Below are 22,438 nucleotides of genomic sequence, written 5' to 3' on the forward strand. Positions count from 1 at the left end.
CCTTTTTTAACAAATTTGTTAAACAAAAAAATTGTTTAAGACAAAAAAACTTTAAATAATTAAACTGACTTTATTTTTATTATTTAAAAAATATCAATTACCATATTATTTTCAATTGTATGGTATTAAAAAGGAATATTAACATATTAAAAATAATCCGCCAAATTTAAAAATTTTTAAAGTATGATGTACTCGAAACAAATCATTTGTTACAAAATAAATGCAAAAACTTTTCATTGTAGCTGAATACTGAAACAAACTTAGAAAAAAAAAATGATTTTTTTCTATGTTTGCTTCAGTTTTTAGCTATAATGAAAAGTGAATTTAGCAGATATTTTACAAACAGAAAAATAATACAGGAATTTTTACGTCACATAACCGTGAAGTTCCAATTAGGATCAAAAAATACTGTCAAAAGTTTTTGCACGGAGTCTAAGATTTATGTATATAAACTTTTGAAGTTTTTTTACAAACATTGTTCAGTAATAGTTTATAAACTATTAAAGTACTTTAGTAAGAATTTTTTGTCTTTTAAAAACTTCCGTTATATTCAGAAATAATGAGTCGCGAACACTGAAGTTCGAGTAACCATAACTTTAGGGTAACTAATTTATTGACTGTGTACGTAAAAAGGCAATCAAATGTTTTATTATATATAGGGACAATACAAAAACTGTAAAGCTTTTTTAATTATTTTGAAATTATTTGCGAACCAAACTTTAAAACTTAACTTACCAGGTTTTTTTTTTTTTTTTTCACATACTTTAGGTCTGATTTGAAAATTTAACATATTAAATAAAATATTTATTAAAATATTAGAATATAATTATCCACAATCAATATTTATCAATAGATAAAAGTAACATTAAAAATGTCTTGTTCACCTTCCGTAAAAACCTCGTTCACCTTTCGTAACGTAATATATTTGTAATTTTACGTTTTAGACAATTTTAAGACATCTTTAAACAACTTTTAGACAAAGCTAATGAAGATTGTCGGTTTCATCAAAAAGATTATATATGATCATCAGGAAAGAATAATAAAAAGATTACGTTTTCTATTTTCATTAAAGAACTGTGTCCCCATCTTTGCAGTCATTCGACTTTTTTTTTTCCTGACGATATTTTCTCCAAATTACAATCGAAGTAACAAAATTTACAAATAAAAGTATAAACAATGCAACAGCAATAGCTAAGTACTTTTTAGTATTAGTGCAATCTAAACAAAAACAAAAAAAATATATTTACTAAATATGAACAAAAGTTATAAAACATATATGACAACTTCTTTACCAATATTAGTTGAATCATCCCTTATGTAAAAGAAATCTCTTGATAAGTCGTGATAAAAATTGTTGCATACTGGAAAACCTTTTGGAGGCTTTGGCGCTTCGTTAACAGCTTCTGAAATAATCATAGCCATGCCATCTAAAGCGTGCACTTCAATGTGACAATGCAAAAACAATTTCCCAGGGTTGTCTAATTTGAAACGTAAAACTGCATAACCACCTGGTAAAAGTATAAAATATAGTTGATTGTGTTTCAAGAGCTTTTTGTTTTTTTTTTTATTCTCTTTTTTTCCTATTCTTATTGCAATATTATTTTTAAGACCATTAAAAATATAATACAAAACAATTATACATTACTTGTATTAGAATTTATTTTAGTTTGCGTATATATATATATATATATATATATATATATATATATATATATATATATATATGTATATATGTATATACACCACTGGGTATAATTAAAATTGTATGCTATATACATAAAATATTTACCTGTTGGTATTATCAGAGTATCTTTTCGAGGAAGATTAATCAAATTTAAACCAGGAATATTTCCATTATCCCACTGCTTGTTTTTCCATTTTGGTTCATTGCAAAATTTTTGTCCGAATCCACAATCAATATCTTTATTCTCGGTAGCGTTTATTAGTTTAGCTGTAGTGATGTTTTGAGGTGCATTATCCATCTTTAAAACATAAAAATTATGACCATGCATATGAATTGGATGCCCCAAACCTGCCCCACTTCCAATGTTTTTAAAAGTCATTTGTATTGTTTTATCACGTGGAATTTTTAGCTCATAATGGCAATAACACACTTTATCAAGCCCACAATCGTGCTTATTACAATCATAACCATCAATTTTATCTCCTTGAGTAAGAGAGTTTACTCCTGGAAACTCAAACTTTCTTCCATTTACAGCACCAGGGGTTACTTTGCTATTTGGAAATGCAAAGTTCAAAAAATATTCTTTGCTGTCAGCCGTAAATATAGGAGACAGATCTTCATCATCAGCATTGTGAAGGTCAGACATCAGTACGCAATCAAGATTGAGATGTTCAGGAAAGTATTTGAAAGGTCAGTTTACAACTTTACAAGAACTTTCTTTTAAACAAACTTGCCTACTGGTAGTAGGTTCTTTGTTAGATGCTCCCTCGTAGTGTAGAATAGCTTCTACTGAGTGATTTTGGACGCCGTCCTGTTTTAAAACAATGGCATATTAGTATGTGTTTATTTAGCTATTATAAAGAATTTATTAAAATAAACATTAATATAACTTTCCAATTATGACTGATATTATGTAAAACTCAACGATGATGGTAGAAAATATGAACCCCTGACAAGTGATGCAAGCCACTTTTTATTAGTCTTTTTTAAAACATTAGTGAATAAATTGCAGCACTGAGAATAAATTTACACCTAAATCAGTCCCCTGATTAATTTTAATCAGATCTTACAACACGAGTACTCTTAAAATCTTTCTGTCCTTATAAGGCTGGTGTTTATTTGGTGTGAGGAAATCGTGTGACTTTAAATGTAAATGACTAAGAGTGTCCAGTATGGTAGTAGTAGTAGTAGTAGTAATAGTAGTAGTAGTAGTAGTAGTAGTAGTAGTAGTAGTAGTAGTAGTAGTAGTAGTAGTAGTAGTAGTAGTAGTAGTAGTAGTAGTAGTAGTAGTAGTAGTAGTAGTAGTAGTAGTAGTAAAAGTTTATAATTTTACCTCTATACTTTCCGCTCTAATCCAATAATTATCTATTGTTTTATTAGCATTAAGTATAAAATCAAAACGCTCTCCAGGGTGAACGATAACAGATTCAGCTGAGTATGGCTTGATATCATAACCATCTGATGCAACAACGCTAATCTCATGCCCATCAACTGAAATGCGCATTGGGTAAATAGTTCCAACATTGATTGATCGAAAACGATACTTTAATCCATGTTTTACTGTGTACCAAGTTAGCGGAGCACCATTATCTTTCCCTAGAATGTTATGTTAATACAAGATTAAAGCTTTATATTTTTTTTTGTTTAAAACCATAAATTACAAAATAATGTAAAAAGTTATTAACACATAACTGTTTGAAAAGGAGAAAATACGAAAATGAAAAATAGAAAAATTAAATAAAAGCAAAAGTATCAAAAGTTTTTGAAAAAGATTTTATGATGTTTTGCAAAATTTTTAACTTTTACTGTTCTTTTTTTATACTTTCTTATCAATGTTTTATACTTGCTCTGCTCAAACAAACAATAGCTTGCTTGAGTAGATCAATGAAGGAATGAATGCTTGCTTGAGTAGAGAATATTGTTCACCATTTGTTCCATTAACCAAAACTCAATCTTGCTTGAATCGTCAAGCAAACATGCATCCTTTTTACTCAACAGGCTCAAAAAACATTTTAATCAGTTTTTTCTTCTCATATTGTTGCTTTGGAATTGGATGACAGGAATAGTGTTGAAAAATGAATTTTGGAATAGTGTAGAATATATCAAAGAGGCCTAGTGTTGCAAAAAAAAAAGGAATAGTGTTGCAAATGAATTTAATGCATAGTGTCGAAAGCAATAAGAAAAGAATAGTGTCGTAAATAGTAAAACGAATAGTGTCGCAAATAGCAAAAGGATTTGTGTCGCAAGTAGTAAAAACGGAACAGTGTCGCAAATATTTAATATATATTATCTATTAGAGCGTATTTAGATCAGCAATTGCTTACTTGTTTTGATTATCTTTATAGCATAAGACTTTTACAGACAAAAAAGAAAAAAGAAAAATATATACAAAAAAATATTGCTACCCAAACCCAAACCCTTAGTCGATGTTGCGGCACTCTTTTGCAGCAGCAGGTTATAAGATAGTTAACGTGTGCACTGAAGCCCCCGGCAGCAGGCTATTTCAATATGACACCAGACATGTCACCTAAACTTGCATTTTCAGTTATTATTATTATTTGACACTAATCATTAAATTCATTTGCGAAACTACTCTTTTTTTTTTTGTTTTCGTCATTATTCCGATTATACTATTTGCGACGCTATTCCTTATTTTTCGTTTTGTTTTCGGCGCTGTTTATTAAACTTCTTTGCGGCATTGTTCCTTTTTCTATTTTTGACGCTATTAATTAAATTCATTTGCGACACTATTCCTTGTTTGTTGCAAAAATATATTTTTAAAAATTATCTTCTCGATGATGGTGTGAAAGGAGAAATTCGGAAGAAAAACAATTTTTCTGTTCTTTCTCCTCATGCTGGGCCTTTTTTTATTTCTTTTATAAAACCAAACCTGTATTTGGATCTATGTATCTTTCTTTTCCTTCTTTTAAAGCTGAAACCCATGTTACACCAGAAAACAAACCACCATCAACAGTTTTGGATGGATTGAATGGTTTCATTCCAATAAAATTACCATACACCATTTTTAAATAAACTTCCTCTGAAGTTTTATGATGCCAATTACCAACTGTCATTACAACATTTGTTATTTTTTTAGTGTTGACCTTTTCACGTTCCCTAATTATAAATGTGCCATATGCTCCGTTTGTGCGTTGAGATCCTACATGACTATGATACCAAAATGTTCCTTTTGGCTCAGCCTAACACAGAAAAAAACATTTATATAATAAAAACCATGAAAAATATTTAAAAAATTATTTTTTTACTAAACATCTGATTTCCAAGTCTTGGCATCGTTTATATTATTATTTAACAACTATCTAAGACTTATTAAGCATAGTATATATTATAAATGAACAAAAAAGTTTAAAAATTATGTGCCGTTATTTTATTTTAAAATAAATAAACCATGAATTTTATTTATTGTAATTTTTTTAAAAGGTTGTGAATGCACTTAAAATCCCCTGGGTACTACAGGGATTTTTCAAATATAATAAAACTTATGATGACTAATTTCATTCATTAGAATTAGTGCGAGACTAATGTATAGTTGAATTGCATGAGCTTTGGGGCTGGGGATTTTACATATAATTATTGGCGTAAATATTTCCTTTACTTATTACCACGATTTGAGTATTGTAAGAAAATATATTTTTTGACTAAAGAATATTGGGCTAAAGGCATGGAGATATTTTCTTATCTATTAAAGTATTAAAAAAACAAGCATGTATTATAATAAAATATTTACATCAAAACCACTATGTTACCTATACAGTAGGGATTTCAGCATTTGTTTTATGCTCATATTTCAGCTTCAGTTTTAAGTAAATCAGTTTCAGCTTCAGTAAAGCTAAAGCTGAAAGTGATCGAGCCAGTTTAACCAGCTTGAAAGCTGATAGTGATTGTAAGTGATAGTGGCCAAGGAGAAATTACTTCATAATTATATTATATAAAAAAAAATGTAAGAAATTATTCAGTGAAAATCTAAAATAGTGACACAATTTAAACATACATGTATGTAAATTTAAGTCAAATTTGCTAAAAGTTGTTGCACTTTATATATATTGCTTTCAGGCCTGGGTTTATTTGTAGGACGTCTAGGCGACGGCCCTGAGGTCACAATTTTCGGGGACCTAAAATGGATTTGTTTTTAATTTACTAGCGTTTTATAAAAGTTTGTTTAAAAAGTGTTACTTTCACGATTGTAAAGATTGCTGCATAACAATTCCAAATATTTGGACATTTATTTAGGTTTTATAAAGTTTTGTTTACACGATCATTAACGATTGCAAAACTTAAAATTCCTTGGAGATTAATTCCGCACAAAGGAATTCTAAAATAAATGTAAATAGAAGAAACAAATGTAATATATAGTTAAATGGCTCTTTGTTTTATTTGTTTCTTCTGTTAAGGTTGCAGTTCATTGATTAGTTTTTAGCTGTATGAGTAATGTACAACTAATTTTATGTTAAATTAAAAACAAACCTAATTTTATAAATAATAATAAAATGGTTTTAATTTAACTTTTCAGTTTTCATTTTTTTAAACTTTTATCATTATGGGTAAAAGAATTGTTAAAACTAAATTATCTTAATGATATTTAATGATGAGTTGTTAAATAGAAATTGTTAAATAGAAACTGAATTATTTAGTCAGAACCACTAGTTTGACAACAAGAGGTTCGGGATCCAGGGTGTTCGAAGCCGGCTCTAACCCAATAAACAACATTGGTAAGCTATTTACGTTCCTCCTCCCCCTTCCCCCTTCCTTCCCCTCCGTCGGAACGCCTCTGGTTGGGCCTTGGCAGGAAACTGTTTAAATATTGAAAAAATATAAAACTCTTATTTGTTTAATTTTTATTATTTACCCCAAGTTTTTTATTTTCAAACCATTTTAAAACACATAATGTTATTATCAGAAATGAAAACAAGCTATTTAAAAACAAACAAAAAAATAGGTAAGGATTGATTTTAACATATGGCCAACGTGCCCATTGGCATTGGGCCAACCTGCCCCGTCGTAATGTTTAAAGAATAAACACTTTTATTTTTAAATTGTTAACAAACATTATATGCTAAAATAATCTTTAAATTTTAAGCTTTAAATTTAAAACTTGAATAATGCATCACTGTTGAACACCAGTGGGCATATTAACGTCAAGCAAACTATTCAAAATTTACTTTGATGAATTAAAACATGCTAAAACGGCTCCACACTTCTAACTATCATCCAATAAATATAATTTTTATTTTTAAAAAAAGGATGAATTAATTCCAACTTTCAGATTCCCAGTTAAAGTGCATAGTCTTTGAATAAAATTGACGAGGCTAACGAGATTAATAACGAGGGCCAACCTTACCCGGCGTATATGAGATTTTTACTCTCGCATTTTTTTTTACACTAAAAAATCTCATGTTAGATTTTTACTCCCATTATGAGATTTTTACTCCCATAGAATATTTTGCGGCAAAATGTATTTTACGACTTAGTTGTAGGGGAAAGTGGTCTAAAACGGGCCCTTAAGGTGAGATGGGCCCCTATCAAATCTCTTGCTTGGACAATAATTGTTATAAATTTAACTATAGAATATTGTGCAGCAGACTATAAACATTTAAGAAAACCATCCGTAAAATACTTTTTTTCATTGTTATCTTTTGGCAAAAGGAATATTTGAAAGTAGTACTTTTGAAAATTTTTTGAGCTAAATATTTTTTACTATAATCGTAAAAAACACTTATGTTGATTGTGTTATATTGATACTTTTTAAAGCTTTAACATGTTATCTTTTTATTGGCACAAGAATTTTATGAGAATAATCTAAAAATTTATGTTTTTCACTAAATATCAATAACACACTCCAAACCGGTTGAAATGGGCCCCGGGGCCCATTTCACCCGCGCAATTAGCAAGATTTTACGGCAAAATATTTTAGCTTTGTGTCAATTAAAAAAAGAATAAATTGGCAATTTATAAAAGTAGTAACGGGTTTCATAAATATTTTCACGGTTTGTAGATTTGGGGTCCTAATATCAATGAAATACCCTATGAAAATCCTTTTAAGGGGTGATAGTGCATGCCTATGGGAGCCCAAAATAAAGGGTTTTGAAATCCCTTATTAACATCCAAAGCATAATTTTGGTCAAGAAGTTTATAAGCTTTTGCATGCCATAATGCGATCTATTTAAGTGCCTAAAATGCTACAAGACATGCTTTGTTTAATCAATATATATAATATAAAATGTAATCCATAAAAACAAAACTTTTTTATTTTAAAAGCTTTTATCAAAATATGCATCTTATTGCTGTTCCGATGTATCAAGATAAATTCTCAAGTTCGAACTTTGCCCCTCGGTTAAAAAATTACCGGCCAATAATTTTTTCGGGAAATGGCAGTAATTATTCAAAGAAAAAAGCAAAATGTAAACACAGTGAGCGCTTTTTAAATAAATTTAAAGATGCCCACATTTGCAAAAACTCATGAAGATTGCAGAAAATCTGTTTGTGTTATATGCATGAAAAAGGGTGATCAAGAGTTGACTGAAAACTATAGGTTGAAAATTCTTCAACTGATTCAAACAGACATAGATTTCAGTGATGAAAGAGTGCCTATGGCTACTTGTGTTTCTTGCAGATCTCAAATTGGAAAACTTTGTGCTGTAAAAATCAATCATGTGCCTAAACTTTTTGACTTCAAGTCAATTTCTATCAAACCTACAACCAGAGTTTCGTCAGTTTGTGAGTGCCTTTTATGCCAAATTGCCAAGATCAAAGGAAAGGAGAAGCATCCGTTTGACAAAGTCAGAGAATCCAAGGAAAAAATTCTAAAGCAAACTTCTCAGAGTTCTGAAAAGCGCTGCACAAAGTGCTTGTCAATTATTGGCCGAGGACTTCTTCACAACTGCACAATTGGAACTCGCCATGAAAACCTGAGAAGAATGGCCACAGATGATCCCGTAGGTGCAGAGCAAGTGGCTGCAGCAGTCTTAGCATCCAAAAGCGCATCTCCAAATGGCACTATTAGACTCAGTCAGTCTTGTGGAAAACTTTTGCCATTGAGGAGAGGTAATTACTTCTATTGTCTAGTTAACTATCATAGTATCATTATGCTAAATTAAAGGCACTCAAAATGTTGATTCACAAACATTTAATTTATGATCTGTAATAATTAATTATGAGAAAAAGAAATAAGAATGCATTTATATTAATTAAAATGCTAATTGCAACTGCTTTTATTGAAAATTCATCTCTTAATTAATTACCCTGCTTCAATTTTATTTCATCAACCTAATTTTACTTTAAATCATTCTCATTTCAAGAATAAATTTTTTTTTTCCTAATGGATGTTATTTTATTGTTTTTAAAGGTCCGTCATCGGCTCAGCAGCTATTCAAAGAACCACTCACAACAGAAAATATGGTTCAAATTTAGCAAAATACAGGACTTTTAAACAATGGCATGCGAAAACTAGGTTCAGCACTAAATCAAATCAGCCCAAATAGATTGGTGGAGCCAAGTTTTTCTTTGAAGTTTGCTCTAGCCGACCAGAAACTTAATGATCAGTTCATGGTCAGCAACATCAGATTGGCAGAGAATGGTCAAACTTGTCAAGTTGTGCACTGCCAGAGCCTCAGCAATCTCAGTGATGTTTTCAGAGCATCATGAAAACTATCAGAATCTTCCATTTTAAAACTCGGGATTGATGGTGGTGGATCATTTCTGAAAGTGAGCTTCACTCACATTGTGTTGGAAGAAGATGAAACTCCTCCACACAGCTCAGTACAGAAGACAATCAAGCTGATGGCACCAGCATCAACCAAAAAAACGAATGTTAAGCAGCAGATGCTGATAGCACTGTCACAAAACACTCTTGAGAGTTACCAGAATGTGAAGGCCATTTTCAACCTCATTCAAGTCAAAGAAAAATGCCAATTAGGTTCTTTGGTTGTCTCTTGTGACCTAAAGCTGGCCAACATTCTTTGTAGCATTCAGTCTCACAGTATCAAACACCCTTGTTGTTGGTGTGATGCTGCATCTCCAGGTCTTGAAAATTGTGGACAACTTCGGACTTTTGGCCAGATCAGAAGACAGCATTCTGAATACATTCAGGCAGGAGGATATTCAAGAAAGTCGAAGGAATTTAAAAATGTCATTCATGTACCTTTGATTGAATTTCAAGATGACAAGTTTGTCCTTGAGGCTATTCCACCAATGGAGCTCCACTTATTACTTGGAGTTGTGAACTACATCTTTAAAAATTTTTGCGACCTGTGGCCAAGGGCCAAGGAATGGCCTACATCACTCCATATCCCTATCCAGCCTTACCATGGGGGGCATTTCAATGGGAACGATTGCATGAAGCTTCTAAGAGGTCTGGATAAGCTTCAACAACTTTCAAAAAAAGAAGGTTTCAGTCCAGCTCTTGGCTTCATTCAAACACTCACACTATTCAAGCCAGTGGTCACTTCGTGCTTTGGAAAAAGCCTGGACCCTGACTATGAATCCAAGATTGAACAGTTCAAACTTAGCTACACCAACCTTCCTATTTCTGTGACTCCCAAAGTGCATGCAGTGTTTTACCACGTGCCACAGTTTATCAAGATGAAACAAATTGGACTCGGTCTCTTTAGTGAGCAGGCAACAGAAGCTCTACATTCCAACTTCAAATCTCACTGGGAGAGATTTAAGAGAGATCCATTGCACCCAGATTATGCCAGTCACCTTTTAAAATGTGTTATTGACTACAAAAGCCAGAGAATTTAATTTTTTTTAGAAAAGAAAATTTTCTTCAGAACATGCCTTTTCTCTGTAATCCATTAATGTAAATGCAAGGTTGTAACAGAACTTAAAAACAAGCTCACTTAAAAAATAAATTAGTTAAATAATATTGATTTGAATTTTACAGGCTAATATGTTGTGTTTTGTAAAACAAACTTTTTGGGCTACTCATAGCCTAAATGTATGGGTATTTCGTAGTAAAACATTTAAAGCTAAATAAGTCTGTTGGATTTTAATCTAGGATTTTTAAATCACTCATTTTGTGTTCCATATGACATGTACTATCACCCTTTAAAAGGGTTTCCTTAGGGTATTTCATTGATATTAGGACCCCAAATCTACAAACCGTGTTTTTATTTGAAAAAGGTATTTGCAACGACTTCCTTTGCTATTTTTTATTGTAATTTAAAGCAACTGCTATGTATTTGTATTTTCAAAAAATTTTCATTCATGTCATTTATTTACTTTTTATCATTCATGTCATTTATATTTGAATATTGATTATAATTTGTAATTTTTGTAAAAATATGTAAATCTTACTTAATTATAGATTTGGCTATATTTTTTATCAATCCTTATTAAATACAATGTATACATATTATTTAAATATATAATATTGAACTGAATCTAAATGTTATTTTATACTTTGTGTGTTTTTAATTATATTTTTAAAGAGTTTGCAATATATAGTTACAAGATTATATATAGCTCTCTATATATTGTAATTATATTAAATATAATTACAATATATAGAGTTATATATGGTTACAAAAAAGTTTTAGTGTAAAACGTACATCCAAGGACGTTTTTTTATAGTTTGATTGAATTGGACTGATTTTATAAGCTTTTTTTCTATCAATTCCTCTTGTTTTAGATATGGGGAAATATGTAAGAAAAACAAAAAGGCAGTGTTGGAGTGAGAGGTCTATGTCATCAGCTATTGAGGCTGTAAGAAAGAAAGAAATGGGATTAAAAAAAGCATGCAAGCAGTTCAATGTACCACGGAGTACTTTGCAAAGAAGGTGTAGACTTAATTTGAACTTTGTACAAGCCTCGTTGAAATCACTTGGATCAGTAAAATGTGTGTTTTCTATTGAAATGGAAAATGAACTGGTGACTCATATCAAGCAAATGGAAGCTATGCTTTTTGGTTTAACACCTCAAGTTTTGCATAAAGTTGCCTACCAGTTTGCTAAATTTAACAATCTTCATAAAAGGTTCAGTTCAAAAAGTGAACAAGCTGGTGCTAATTGGTTTCATGGATTTTTGACTCAACACCCTCAATTATCTGTAAGAACACCAGAGCCAACTTTTGCAGCAAGAGCACAGGGCTTTAATCAAGCCAGTGTCGGAAAATTTTTTGATTTATTGCAAGCATTGTAGAAAAAGCATCACTTTTTTCCAGATCGTGTTTAAAATTTTGATGAAACAGGCATTACTGCTGTTCCAAATAAGCCGTCAAAAGTGGTTGCTATTCGTGGAAAGAAACAGGTTGGATGCCTAACTTCTGCTGAGCATGGGCAGTTGGTTACAGTGGAAATCTGCATGAGTGCTTCAGGCAATTTTGTGCCACCTCTTTTTGTTTTTCCAAGAATTCACATGAAATCTGAACTAATGGATGCTGCACCGCCCAGTTCAATTGCTGTTTGTCACCCATCAGGTTGGATGCAAAGTGATATATTTGTTACTTGGTTCACGCGCTTTGTAAAGCATGCTAACCCAACAGAGCATGAACATGTTTTGCTAATATTAGATGGGCATAAAACTCATACTTCAAATCTAAAAGTAATTAATCTAGTTTGTCAAAATAATGTTATTTTATTGTGTCTTCCATTACATAGTAGCCATAGACTTCAACCTTTAGATGTAGCTTTTATGAAGCCTTTAATGACTTATTATGCACAAGAGGTTGAAAATTGGCTGAGAAATCATCCTGGACGAGTTGTAACAACTTATCAAATAGCCGAACTGTTTAAAAATAGCTATTTTTAGCAGCATCTGCTATCACTGCTGTTAATGGTTTCGTTAAGACTGGCATTTTCCCGATAAATCGAAATGTTTTTACAGACAATGATTTTGCCTCAGCACTTTCAACTGATATTCCTCTGCAGTTGCTCAATAAAAAAATAACATTAGAAGATGTTCCTGGTCAAACATTAATCTCGCCACAGCAGATTCTAGACATTGCTCAAAATGAGGACCTGCTCATTGAGCTTCAGGTCTCAAAGGTTGTAACGCCAGTCGTTAATCAAGTTCTGACACAAAGTCTCAACTTTTCAGAGCCAGTTGTTCCACCAACAGTATCAAATAAAAACCAATATTTTCCCTTGACAAAAGTTTCTCCTATTTCAAAGATTATTACTCCTCGAAAAAAAAATCATCAGCACAAGGGTTTACTCCTGTTTTGACAAGCAGTCCATACAAATATGGTTTGGAAGAAAAGCAAAATATAAAGACAATAAAAATGTTATTAAAAGAAAACCGAAAGTTATTAACAGAAATCAAAAGAGCAAAAGGAAAAAAAAAATTACGAAAGCCAAAAAAAGACCACACTTCATCAAAGAAACTGATAAAAATAAAAAACCCAATTAAAAAAGCATTGTTATGTGCTGAAGAATTGAACAATAAAGATAACTAATCTTTACCGCTATAAGTAATAAAACTGAGGTTTCATTTTTTTAAATATATTTGGAAAGACCACTTTTAAATTTTGTTGAGCTAAATATTGTATTTAATTTTATTGCATTTATAAAAAGCACTTATGTTTATTATGTTTTTTGATATTTTTTAAAATTAAACATATTATCTTTTAATTTGCACAAGATTAGTTCTAGAGTTGTCACTTCAATTTAGGCACATTGTACATTCTGCCTCAGTTGAGTTTACTCAGAGTCTCAAATTTTAATGTGAACAATGAACAGAAGATTATGTACCATCAATAAATTACAGTCAATTTTTGTTTAATAATTAGGTTTTATACAGAAATTAAATAAGGAGCCCATTTTAGGCTACCTCAAGGGTGAAACGGGCCCCTAACATCTCTTTGTTCAACGGTTATTTCCTAAGTAAAGGCATAGCCACACCTTTATTTTTTTGATGTTAAATTGTAGAGCATAGATTGAATTTCCTGAAAAATACTTTGTTTGTAATTTTCGGTTGGTTATAGATAGCTGATTCTATCATTTTTTGAAAAGGAGCCCGTTTTAGTTCACTCTCCCCTACTTTGAAAATATTTTTTAAATTTTTAAAGATTGTGGCTTTTTGAAAAGCAGTAAAAAAGCGATCCCGTTTAATATAAACATTATTTAAAATTTTTGTAGCGATTAAATCAAATGCTACGCAATATTAATAAACAAAGTGTCGCCGTTGGACGCTTTAACCCAGTAAACGAGTGTAGTAAATAACGCCGTTATGTAATTTTTTTTATTTTTTTATTTTGACAACAGACGCTTCATTTTTATTTTGTTTAAAAGTTAATTTAAAAATTAATTTTTGTTTAAAAAATAAACTTTTTGTGAGTACTACGTTTACTATATACATTCAATGTGCCATTAAAAAAATCGCTGCTTTAGTACGTATTATAGAAGCAATTTTTTTAATGGCACAATGAATGTGTATAGCAAACGTAGCACTCACAAAAAACGTATAACATTTAAAATTAAATTTATTTTTTAAACAAGAATTAAAGTCGTCTGGTATATCAATATCATATCAATATCAAACATACCAACAATTTTATCTAACATTTTATTTAACATTTTTTTAAAGTTTTTTAATTTAAAAAGTCTAGATAAGTATAGCTGACTGCGAAATAACATGTGCTGGAATTTGATAAACATTTAAGTCAGAGCCGTTTCCATGGAGGGGGGGGGGGCCTAGGGGTAAATAAGATTTTTTGGGCCTTAGTTGGCAAAAAACGAATAGGTCACCACCCCCTCCTCCTACTTTAAAATCTTTTTGGGCGGCCCTGTTTAAAGCTGATGTGCAATTCTTGTGTAATTCTATTTTCATGCAATGATTATTTTTTCAGAATGTAATAAATATCTTTAAATATTTAACTAAAAAAAGCTCAAATACTTTTATACTTGCTTGTCCATCTTGTCTCACATAGAAGAGGAATATTTGTCACAGAAGATCTCTGTTCTGAGCATTCACTAAAAAATGTAATAATTGGTTTAATAATGCCAATAGTATTTTATACCACCGAAACATCATTTAGATCACTACCTACAAAATTAAGTGTGTGTGAAGCGTAGTGAACAAAAACGGATTTGGGGTAAATCTTTCGAATACTTGCCTGAATACCATTTTCATTTCCAGCCAGTGAAGATCAGCGATCATAAAAAGCTTCCATAAAAATTATAGAATACAGCTTTTTTCAGTTATTTTTAAAGGTTTGTTTTACTGAACTTTCTATCTGACAAAGAATATCTTTATCTCTTATTGTTAATGCCAAATGTTTAGTATCTCGCTGAGCCCCATGATACCATGCTGAGCTGATATGGTTTTTGACATTTTATAGTACATTTTACAAAGAGTCCAATCTCATTATTTAACCTAGTATTTTTTATAAATCTCATTATTTGACCTAGTATTTGACAAACTTTAAGTTTGTCGGATTCTTGGTCGATTGTTTGATTCTTGAGATAAACAATCATCTTCTGATAAGCAACATCTTCTGTTTTCAACTTTTTGCATTTTTTTATTAAATGAAAGTTGGAGGTATGAGTACCGTAAAAGTATTTTTAATAAATTTTTTTTTCATTTAATATAATATAATACCATTTAATTTTTTGAAAACTACTTTTTATTCACTTTTAAAGTTCAGTTTACTACCACCTAACGCGTTATCTTTATGATAAATAAAGTAAAAGAACAAATGTTTTAGTTAGAGAAAAGTATAAAAAAAGCAAAAAGATTTTAGCGAACGAAAAATTTCTTTTGTTGATGATCTTTTTATATTTTATCATCAACTCATTTCATTATTTTATCAACAAATTTTGGTGCATAATTTGTTGTCAAAATTAATTTTATTAAGGGCAATTATTTTAGCTGAAATAGATTAACATTTTTCACAATATTTTCACTTCGATTGTCTTGAAACAGTTTTGAACCCATAAGCAATTTTTTTGTCACCTAAATTGTACTGACATATTACAATTTTTTTCCTAAATCGTACAAAACAAGTAGATTTTTTTTTCTGAAACCGTAACGAAATATCATTAAAAAATAAGTTTGTATTGAAACTGTACTGCTAAAGAATCAAAAAGTTTATTTTTACCAAAACCGTACAATAGTGACAACTTTGATGGCACTCAGATCGATAAGAGACACGAAACTTTTTTTCTAAACTTAAAGTATGCAGAAGAGAGGATGGGGGGGGGATTAGGGTCAAGTCCACTCTTTCCTCCTCTTGCGGGCGTCCATGCATATATAAAAAAACTATATAAAATGCTTGTACAAACCAGTTTATTTTATTAAACTTGCAATGAAGATAAACTCAAGTCAGTTTTATTTAGAAAATTATTAGGTATTCAAAAATTTCATAAAGATTTATTTATTAAGATGCATGATAACATATATATATATATAGTTTTTGATAATATATATATATATATATATATATATATATATATATATATATATATATATATATATATATATATATATATATATATATATATATATATATACAGTAAATAAGGAGCGAAAAAAAAAACAATAATTGAAACTAAACAATAATCACTTAACCTATTAAGCCGTAAACTGCATGGGTAGGTCATCCTTTTTTTTTTCGCTAACTATCTCCGCATCAGCTGCCCATGTCGCATCTTCAAGTATTTTAGTTTTACAAATATGCGTTTGAATTGGCATATTCAAATATCCAGTAAAACCGCAGTAATTCCAACGTTTAAAAGTATTCACATATGGATTGGTTGCAAAAATACATTTTGCCTCAAATTATTTTATGGTAATAAAAATCTCATAATGGAAGTAAAAATTTAATATGAGATTTTTACTGGGAAGCAAAAAAAGTGTTGAATTAAAGGAGGGAGAACTTAAGGGTCTATAGCCTCGGGCCCAAAAGATTTTGGGAATCCAAAATAGTTTTTAGGAACTATTTTTTTTTTCAAGTCATTTTTTACGTTGTGGCACACAAAAAAAGCCTCCAAAACAACATAGCCCCGGGCTCAGAAAGGTCTTAACCCGCCACGGCTGGGGAGTAAAAATTTCATGTGCAATTTTTAGTGGGGAGTAAAAATTCATTTTAGCAATAATATATGAAAAAGGTTTCCATAAAACGGTCGACAATATTGGATTTTGTAAGAACTTTTCTTAAACTAGTTTTCGGAACATCAAAGTTATTAATTAAAAAGTATATTAAGTGAAAGTTCATGCTTTGCTTTAAACATGTATATTAAGTTTATATACATTAAAGACTTTAACTTTCCTTTTGAAAAGTTCACAGTAAATAGTACTTTGTGCGCGAAAATTTTTTGCTTACTACAGTTTTTTTGTTAGTTTTTCTTAATTTGTCAATATCTCATAAAATATTACAGTAATTTGGAATAATTCTTAAGCATTTATTTATTTAAAATAAGTCTTCACTAAATATGTTTAAGAAAACTTTTATATCTTTTTTGGAATAAAGAAGATTGAAGTTGTCTTTGGTCCGAGACCATCTTTTTTGATCGTAATTTCAGCGTATACAGATGGTATAAGCTTGTGTTTAGCAGCCACGACCCAGTCGTGGTCCGGGAGAGTTACCCGGTACTCCAAATGCATCAACAACGGCGCCTGTTTTTTGGCTGCTGTGATTCCAATTGGCACTCTAGCCTTGTTGTCTTGGCTAATGAAACACACTTCATCTGGCCCTAAAATAGAACAAACTTCTTCCACATATTTTATAGTTGAACTGCAAGTGTCCGTCAACATGTTTTAAATAAGATTCATTCTGAAGACTAATCAATCTAACAGGGACTGTTTTGACGTGCAATTTGCCTTCTAATGTTCCGTAACTTCACAGAAGTAGACGAGTATAGAGGGCGCTCTTGCTGATTGCAAATCCAATTTTGTTTATTTCGGATGTCAATTTGTCGAAAGTTTTAATGCTCTAAATAATAAAGAAATATATTTGGATATAATTAACTTTTTTATAGAAAACGGGATTTATTTCGTAAATTATATTCAAATCAAATCTTGAAATTACTTATTAACATTTCAAGGATATTTACAATAGTGCAAGTACTAATTAAAAGTAAAATTCTAACAAATACAATATTAACAAACATAGATAAGCTATCATTATCCGAAAAACCTTTGACCGACGTCTTTCATCAGCGGACGAACCATGGAGAGCAATATCCATAATCGCCTTCAAAAGAAGAGATTGATCTACTTCTAATGACGTTGGACCAGGTTTCTTTCTGATTTTTAGTTTTTCTTTGACTTCTGGATGCTCCAAGCAGATTTCCTCCATTCTAGCTTTTTTCAGTTCTCAAGTTTTCTTCTGTTAAGCTAGATCATACTTTTTTTTGGCCAGTTCTTTTCATAGATGAGCTGGTTCCTTCTTTTTCTTTTTTAAATCTTTTTCTTTAGGTTCAGCAATGAATCCACTTCTCTTTCTAGTCTTCAGTCCAGCAACTTTACAATTTAAAGCTGCAATCAAAGAATTGAGTCGATCTTGAGCCACTGTCCTTGCATTTTTTTGATTTTTCGTGGTCAACAAACTCAAAGTTAATGGACTTTGTTGATCATCAATGACAGATCACTCATTGATGGGCTCAACAAACTGTGAGGAATTCTAGTCAAACTCAAGTGGAGTGGGGGCAGACTGTTTTGGAGTATTGGTCCAAAATGATAATTGCTTGCTCTTGAACTTCATTGCCTTTTCATTAAATAATTTGATTAAATACATTACTCTTGATTCAATATCTTTATGCACCAGTTTCTCTTCTTTTAATGAATTCCATATACTATGGACTTCTTTCTGGATATTAGCCTTTTTTATCGGGATGAGCATTTCCATACAAGACCATCAATAAGTTAAGTAATGCAGTTTTATTCATATTTTAAGATTGATTTATTAGTATTGTTCACATCACAATCAGAATAATAATTTTGCTCATCGTTAGCGCAAACTTTTTAAAAGAGTTTCTTCAACCCGCTAGGGAGTAATTAGCGTTTCGAATTTTCAATTGGCTTTATGTGTTTGGATTGCATCACGTTTTACAATCAACTAGAGAGCAATTAGAGTTTCGTATTTGAAATAACGACAATTTAATTTCAAAAAATGACAAACTTATGAGTTTACTTTTATGAGTTTCCTTTGAACCACATTTTATAATCCGCTAGGGAGCGAATAACGATTGTGAGTTTTATATACTAAGAGTTAATATTTCTAACATAATTTGATTCGCAGTCAAATGGTAATATACTAATAAAACGATAGTAATTTTTATTTTACGTTAGTAGTTGTTATTTATTTAATGTCTCTGGGAAACTTATTATATTAATCTATAATATTATATTATAAATAATTTAATAAAATATAATATCAAATTCCCCGCATTTAATAATAATTTCCCCACAAACAAAACACAATTTCTATACCATTTAGTAGATGTAAATACCATTAAAATCTGCTCATTAAAACTAAAAAAATAATTTAAATTGACATCATTTTGGTCTCAACGCCCCCTCCCCATTGTTAATTAGTGTCAAACTTTCCAGCACTCCCTCTCCCCCCCCCCCCCCCTATATTTTCTGAAATCATTTATGGATGACCCCTTTGTTTTCGTAATCGAGTGACAAAACTTACAGCATTTTCTTCTTCATTTTAATTAGTGCTCAAAAAAATGTATTGTTTACACGTGATATCAATTTTTGGTTTGAAAAATTGATCATCATTGTCATATTTTCAAATATGACACTGTATTGATCCTTATCCTATACCTATAGCAGTTATTTTGTATTTTTACATTTTTCTATGTTAAATGCAATACTAATGCCTTTTTTAAAAAAAACTGGTTTTAAAAAAAACTGAGAAACATGCAAAAAAAAAACTCTCTGTTTCCTTAATATAAAAAATATAAGGCCCTCTGGAAGGCCCTCTGGCTTTTCCAGGCCAGAGGGCCTGTTTTGCATGGGGTTGCAGCCCCAAAGGGACTGGGGCTGCAACCCTATCAGCCTTCTCCTTAAATCGGCACTGCACATACTAAGAGTAGCATAAAAAATAAACTTCCAACGAATTTTTTATATTTAATTCTATTTTTAAAAAATTCCCTTTTCAGCAAAAAAATCTTGTTCAGTTCTTTGACAGCAAATCATATGGGGCCGTTCATAAATATAGTCAATAATTTTTCTTGGTTTTTTGATCCCCATCTCCCCATTCTTAACTCTTTTTTAAAATTCCCTCTAAAAAATTATGTCAGTTTATGTCACCCCAACCCCCACAAAAAATAATTAAAAATGCGTGTTTACTATCAGTGTTTTTATGGTATAACATTTAATTTTTTTATTGTTTTTTTTTTAAATCTGCTTACAGAGAGTAAATAAAAACTTGACATAATTTTGGTCTGAATACTCTCCTCTCGATTGTCAATTTTCAGGACCCTTCCCCTCTCCCTCACTTTTTACTGACATCATTTATGGATGGCTCTTAAATAAAAATATTTAATAATAATTTTTATTATTTAAGCGCAATTAAAGCAATTCCCAACGAGCTTAGAATAAAAATTGCTCCTTTGATTTTACAATAAATAATGCACGCTTTTGTGTTAGTATATAACAAACGCTATTTTATGAACACTTTTTAGGTAAGCAGTCTTTCAGTTAAAAGTCTTTCTCAAGTTTTTAATATAACGTATCGTATTCAATCTTTTTAATTATCCTAAAACTTCGTTTTAAAATCTTTAATAAAGGAGTTCAACTTCTTTCCTTAAAAATAAACGGTATTTATTGAAACGTTGAAATTCTTTTTGAAAAAATGTAATTTTTTTTTTCTCTTGTGTAAACAAGTCAAAGTTTTCTTTACAAAAAAAAAATTTTATTGGTGTTTTCGTAGTGTTTTAATGATCATGTTTAATTCTGTTAAAATATTTTTGTTAATAACTTGAAGATATTTAAAAAAAGCTTTACGACAAAAATTTTATTATATGCAATTTTAAGGAGTCGCGTTCGTTTATTTCTTAATAACAGTCTCATAAATTTTTGTTATATTTTGGTATTTTATATTGTATAACGGCTTGCTTTTTTAAAATGTAATAACAACAAAATATTTAAAAAAAATAAAAACAAAAAGGATCGAGTAAACCAATTAAATTTATTACTTATTACCTTGAATTTGTAGGTGAATGTTTGGCCAGCAGAAATAGGACATTGAGATATCCATCCTACGCCATCCATAAAAGGGGTTCCTTTTTGATGCAATCCGTGCCAATGCAAGGTGGTAACATCACTTAGTAGCATATTTTTAACGTGAATGATTAAATTTTGATGCTCATAAACAACAATTGGTGGGCCCGGTAGTGTACCATTAATTACAATTACCATTCGGTTTTCTCCATCTGCTGAAATCACATCATCTAGGGGTATCTACATGACAAAAATCAAAACATTAGACTTTGGTTTTGATAAATATGTCTTTATAATATATTTATAACTATAACTATAGACTTTTGTTGCGTTCGGGCCAGGAGATTCGTTATATAGAAATAAAGAACCACCAGAAGAATAAATTAAATCTTTCTTATATATCATTGTTAGTTTCTCTTTTATCTGTAACCAGAACTCGCATTCATTCTTTTTGGGACTACATTCGTTGTATTTATAATCAAGCGGTATTTCGATTGCAATAACAAGTTCGTGGATAAGCAAAACTAAAACTGTTCCTTTAAGCAACATCTCCGATAAAGTTTTAGAGTCAAATTTAATAATAAAGATTCGGAGACTGCTTGTAGAAAATAATATTGAGATGTGGGCGACAAAACCAAAATATGAAATCCTTAACAAAATAAAAAAAGCAAAAATAACTATTTTAACACGTATTGTAAATTATCATTTATTGTGCTGTTTACGTTTTATAAAATAATTTTTTGCTATTTCATGCTATTTAAATCTGTAATGACAGGATGTCAAAATGTAAAATTTTGTTTGTTCTGCGACAGTTCGTATAGCAAAGAAAATCAAATACTGTTAATACTGTTTTTTTTTATATATATATATATACTGTTTATAAATTTTTGAGTCATTACACACATATGTTTACTAATCAAGAGTATTATTTAATAAACAGTTTTTTTTAATATTATTGAAGATTTAATTCTGAACAACTTTAATTCTCAGATATACAAAAGCAAACAAATTTATTTTTAAATAAAATGAAATGACTTAAACAGTTATGTTTCTCATCTTGCACCGTGTGGTTAGGAAATTTTACTTTGCATGGTAGGGTGCAAAGTAAAACTTTAAGAACATAAAGTATTCTATAAAAGAATTTCTTAAACAAATTTTTTATAATGTTACATTCAACTGTTTACTTAAGATCGAGTTAGAAAAAATTGTAATTGTTTACAAGAAAAGTGAGGTGTATTCATTATTCACTTGTCATCCCATAAATCGAGTGTGATGGCCACAATTGATTTATAGAATGGCTTAGATGTGGACCATCTTTGGGTATGGTATTATTTGTTGCATTGGTTATGGTAGGGTAATTCTAATACTTAGGTTATAAAAGTAATAAAGCTACATGCAGATCATATGTGGTTACTACCTAAGTACTGTTTATACTATAGCTAGAAACGACCTACACTAACGCTATCCTATAAATCAAGTCTGGCTATCATTAAATGACGTAAGAGACTCGCATCAAACTTTCTCGTTGGGCAACGTTATTTTTAACGATTCCACTAAATAGATATATAAATAAATAGAAAGCATTGTGAAATAACCGATAAATATGAATAACCGATAAATTTG

The 22,438-nt window shown here is 30.4% G+C and overlaps 1 protein-coding gene across 1 annotated transcript; it reads right to left on the reverse strand.

Moving 5' to 3' along the window:
- Positions 1-934: 934 nt before the first annotated feature.
- On the reverse strand, positions 935-21,494 carry LOC136086912 (uncharacterized). Its single transcript, XM_065809411.1, has 8 exons — positions 21,137-21,494; positions 20,798-21,055; positions 4,575-4,884; positions 3,018-3,280; positions 2,423-2,495; positions 1,790-2,368; positions 1,293-1,508; positions 935-1,218 (listed from the first exon to the last, which is right to left on the reverse strand). The coding sequence occupies exons 1-8, from the start codon at positions 21,362-21,364 to the stop codon at positions 1,067-1,069; spliced, it is 2,079 nt and encodes a 692-aa protein (XP_065665483.1). The 5' UTR covers positions 21,365-21,494; the 3' UTR covers positions 935-1,066.
- Positions 21,495-22,438: the final 944 nt, after the last annotated feature.

The sequence above is a fragment of the Hydra vulgaris genome, chromosome 11 (genome assembly GCF_038396675.1).
Source record: "Hydra vulgaris chromosome 11, alternate assembly HydraT2T_AEP".
Taxonomy (NCBI): domain Eukaryota; kingdom Metazoa; phylum Cnidaria; class Hydrozoa; order Anthoathecata; family Hydridae; genus Hydra; species Hydra vulgaris.

Coding starts and splice junctions, on each gene's coding strand:
- LOC136086912 (XM_065809411.1), bottom strand. CDS start 21,364: ATGTTGCTTAAAGGAACAGTTTTAGTTTTGCTTATCCACGAACTTGTT. Junction 3,281..4,574: donor ATACATAGATCCAAATACAG/GTTTGGTTTTAT, acceptor ATAACATTCTAG/GGAAAGATAATGGTGCTCCG. Junction 1,219..1,292: donor GGATGATTCAACTAATATTG/GTAAAGAAGTTG, acceptor GTTTTTGTTTAG/ATTGCACTAATACTAAAAAG.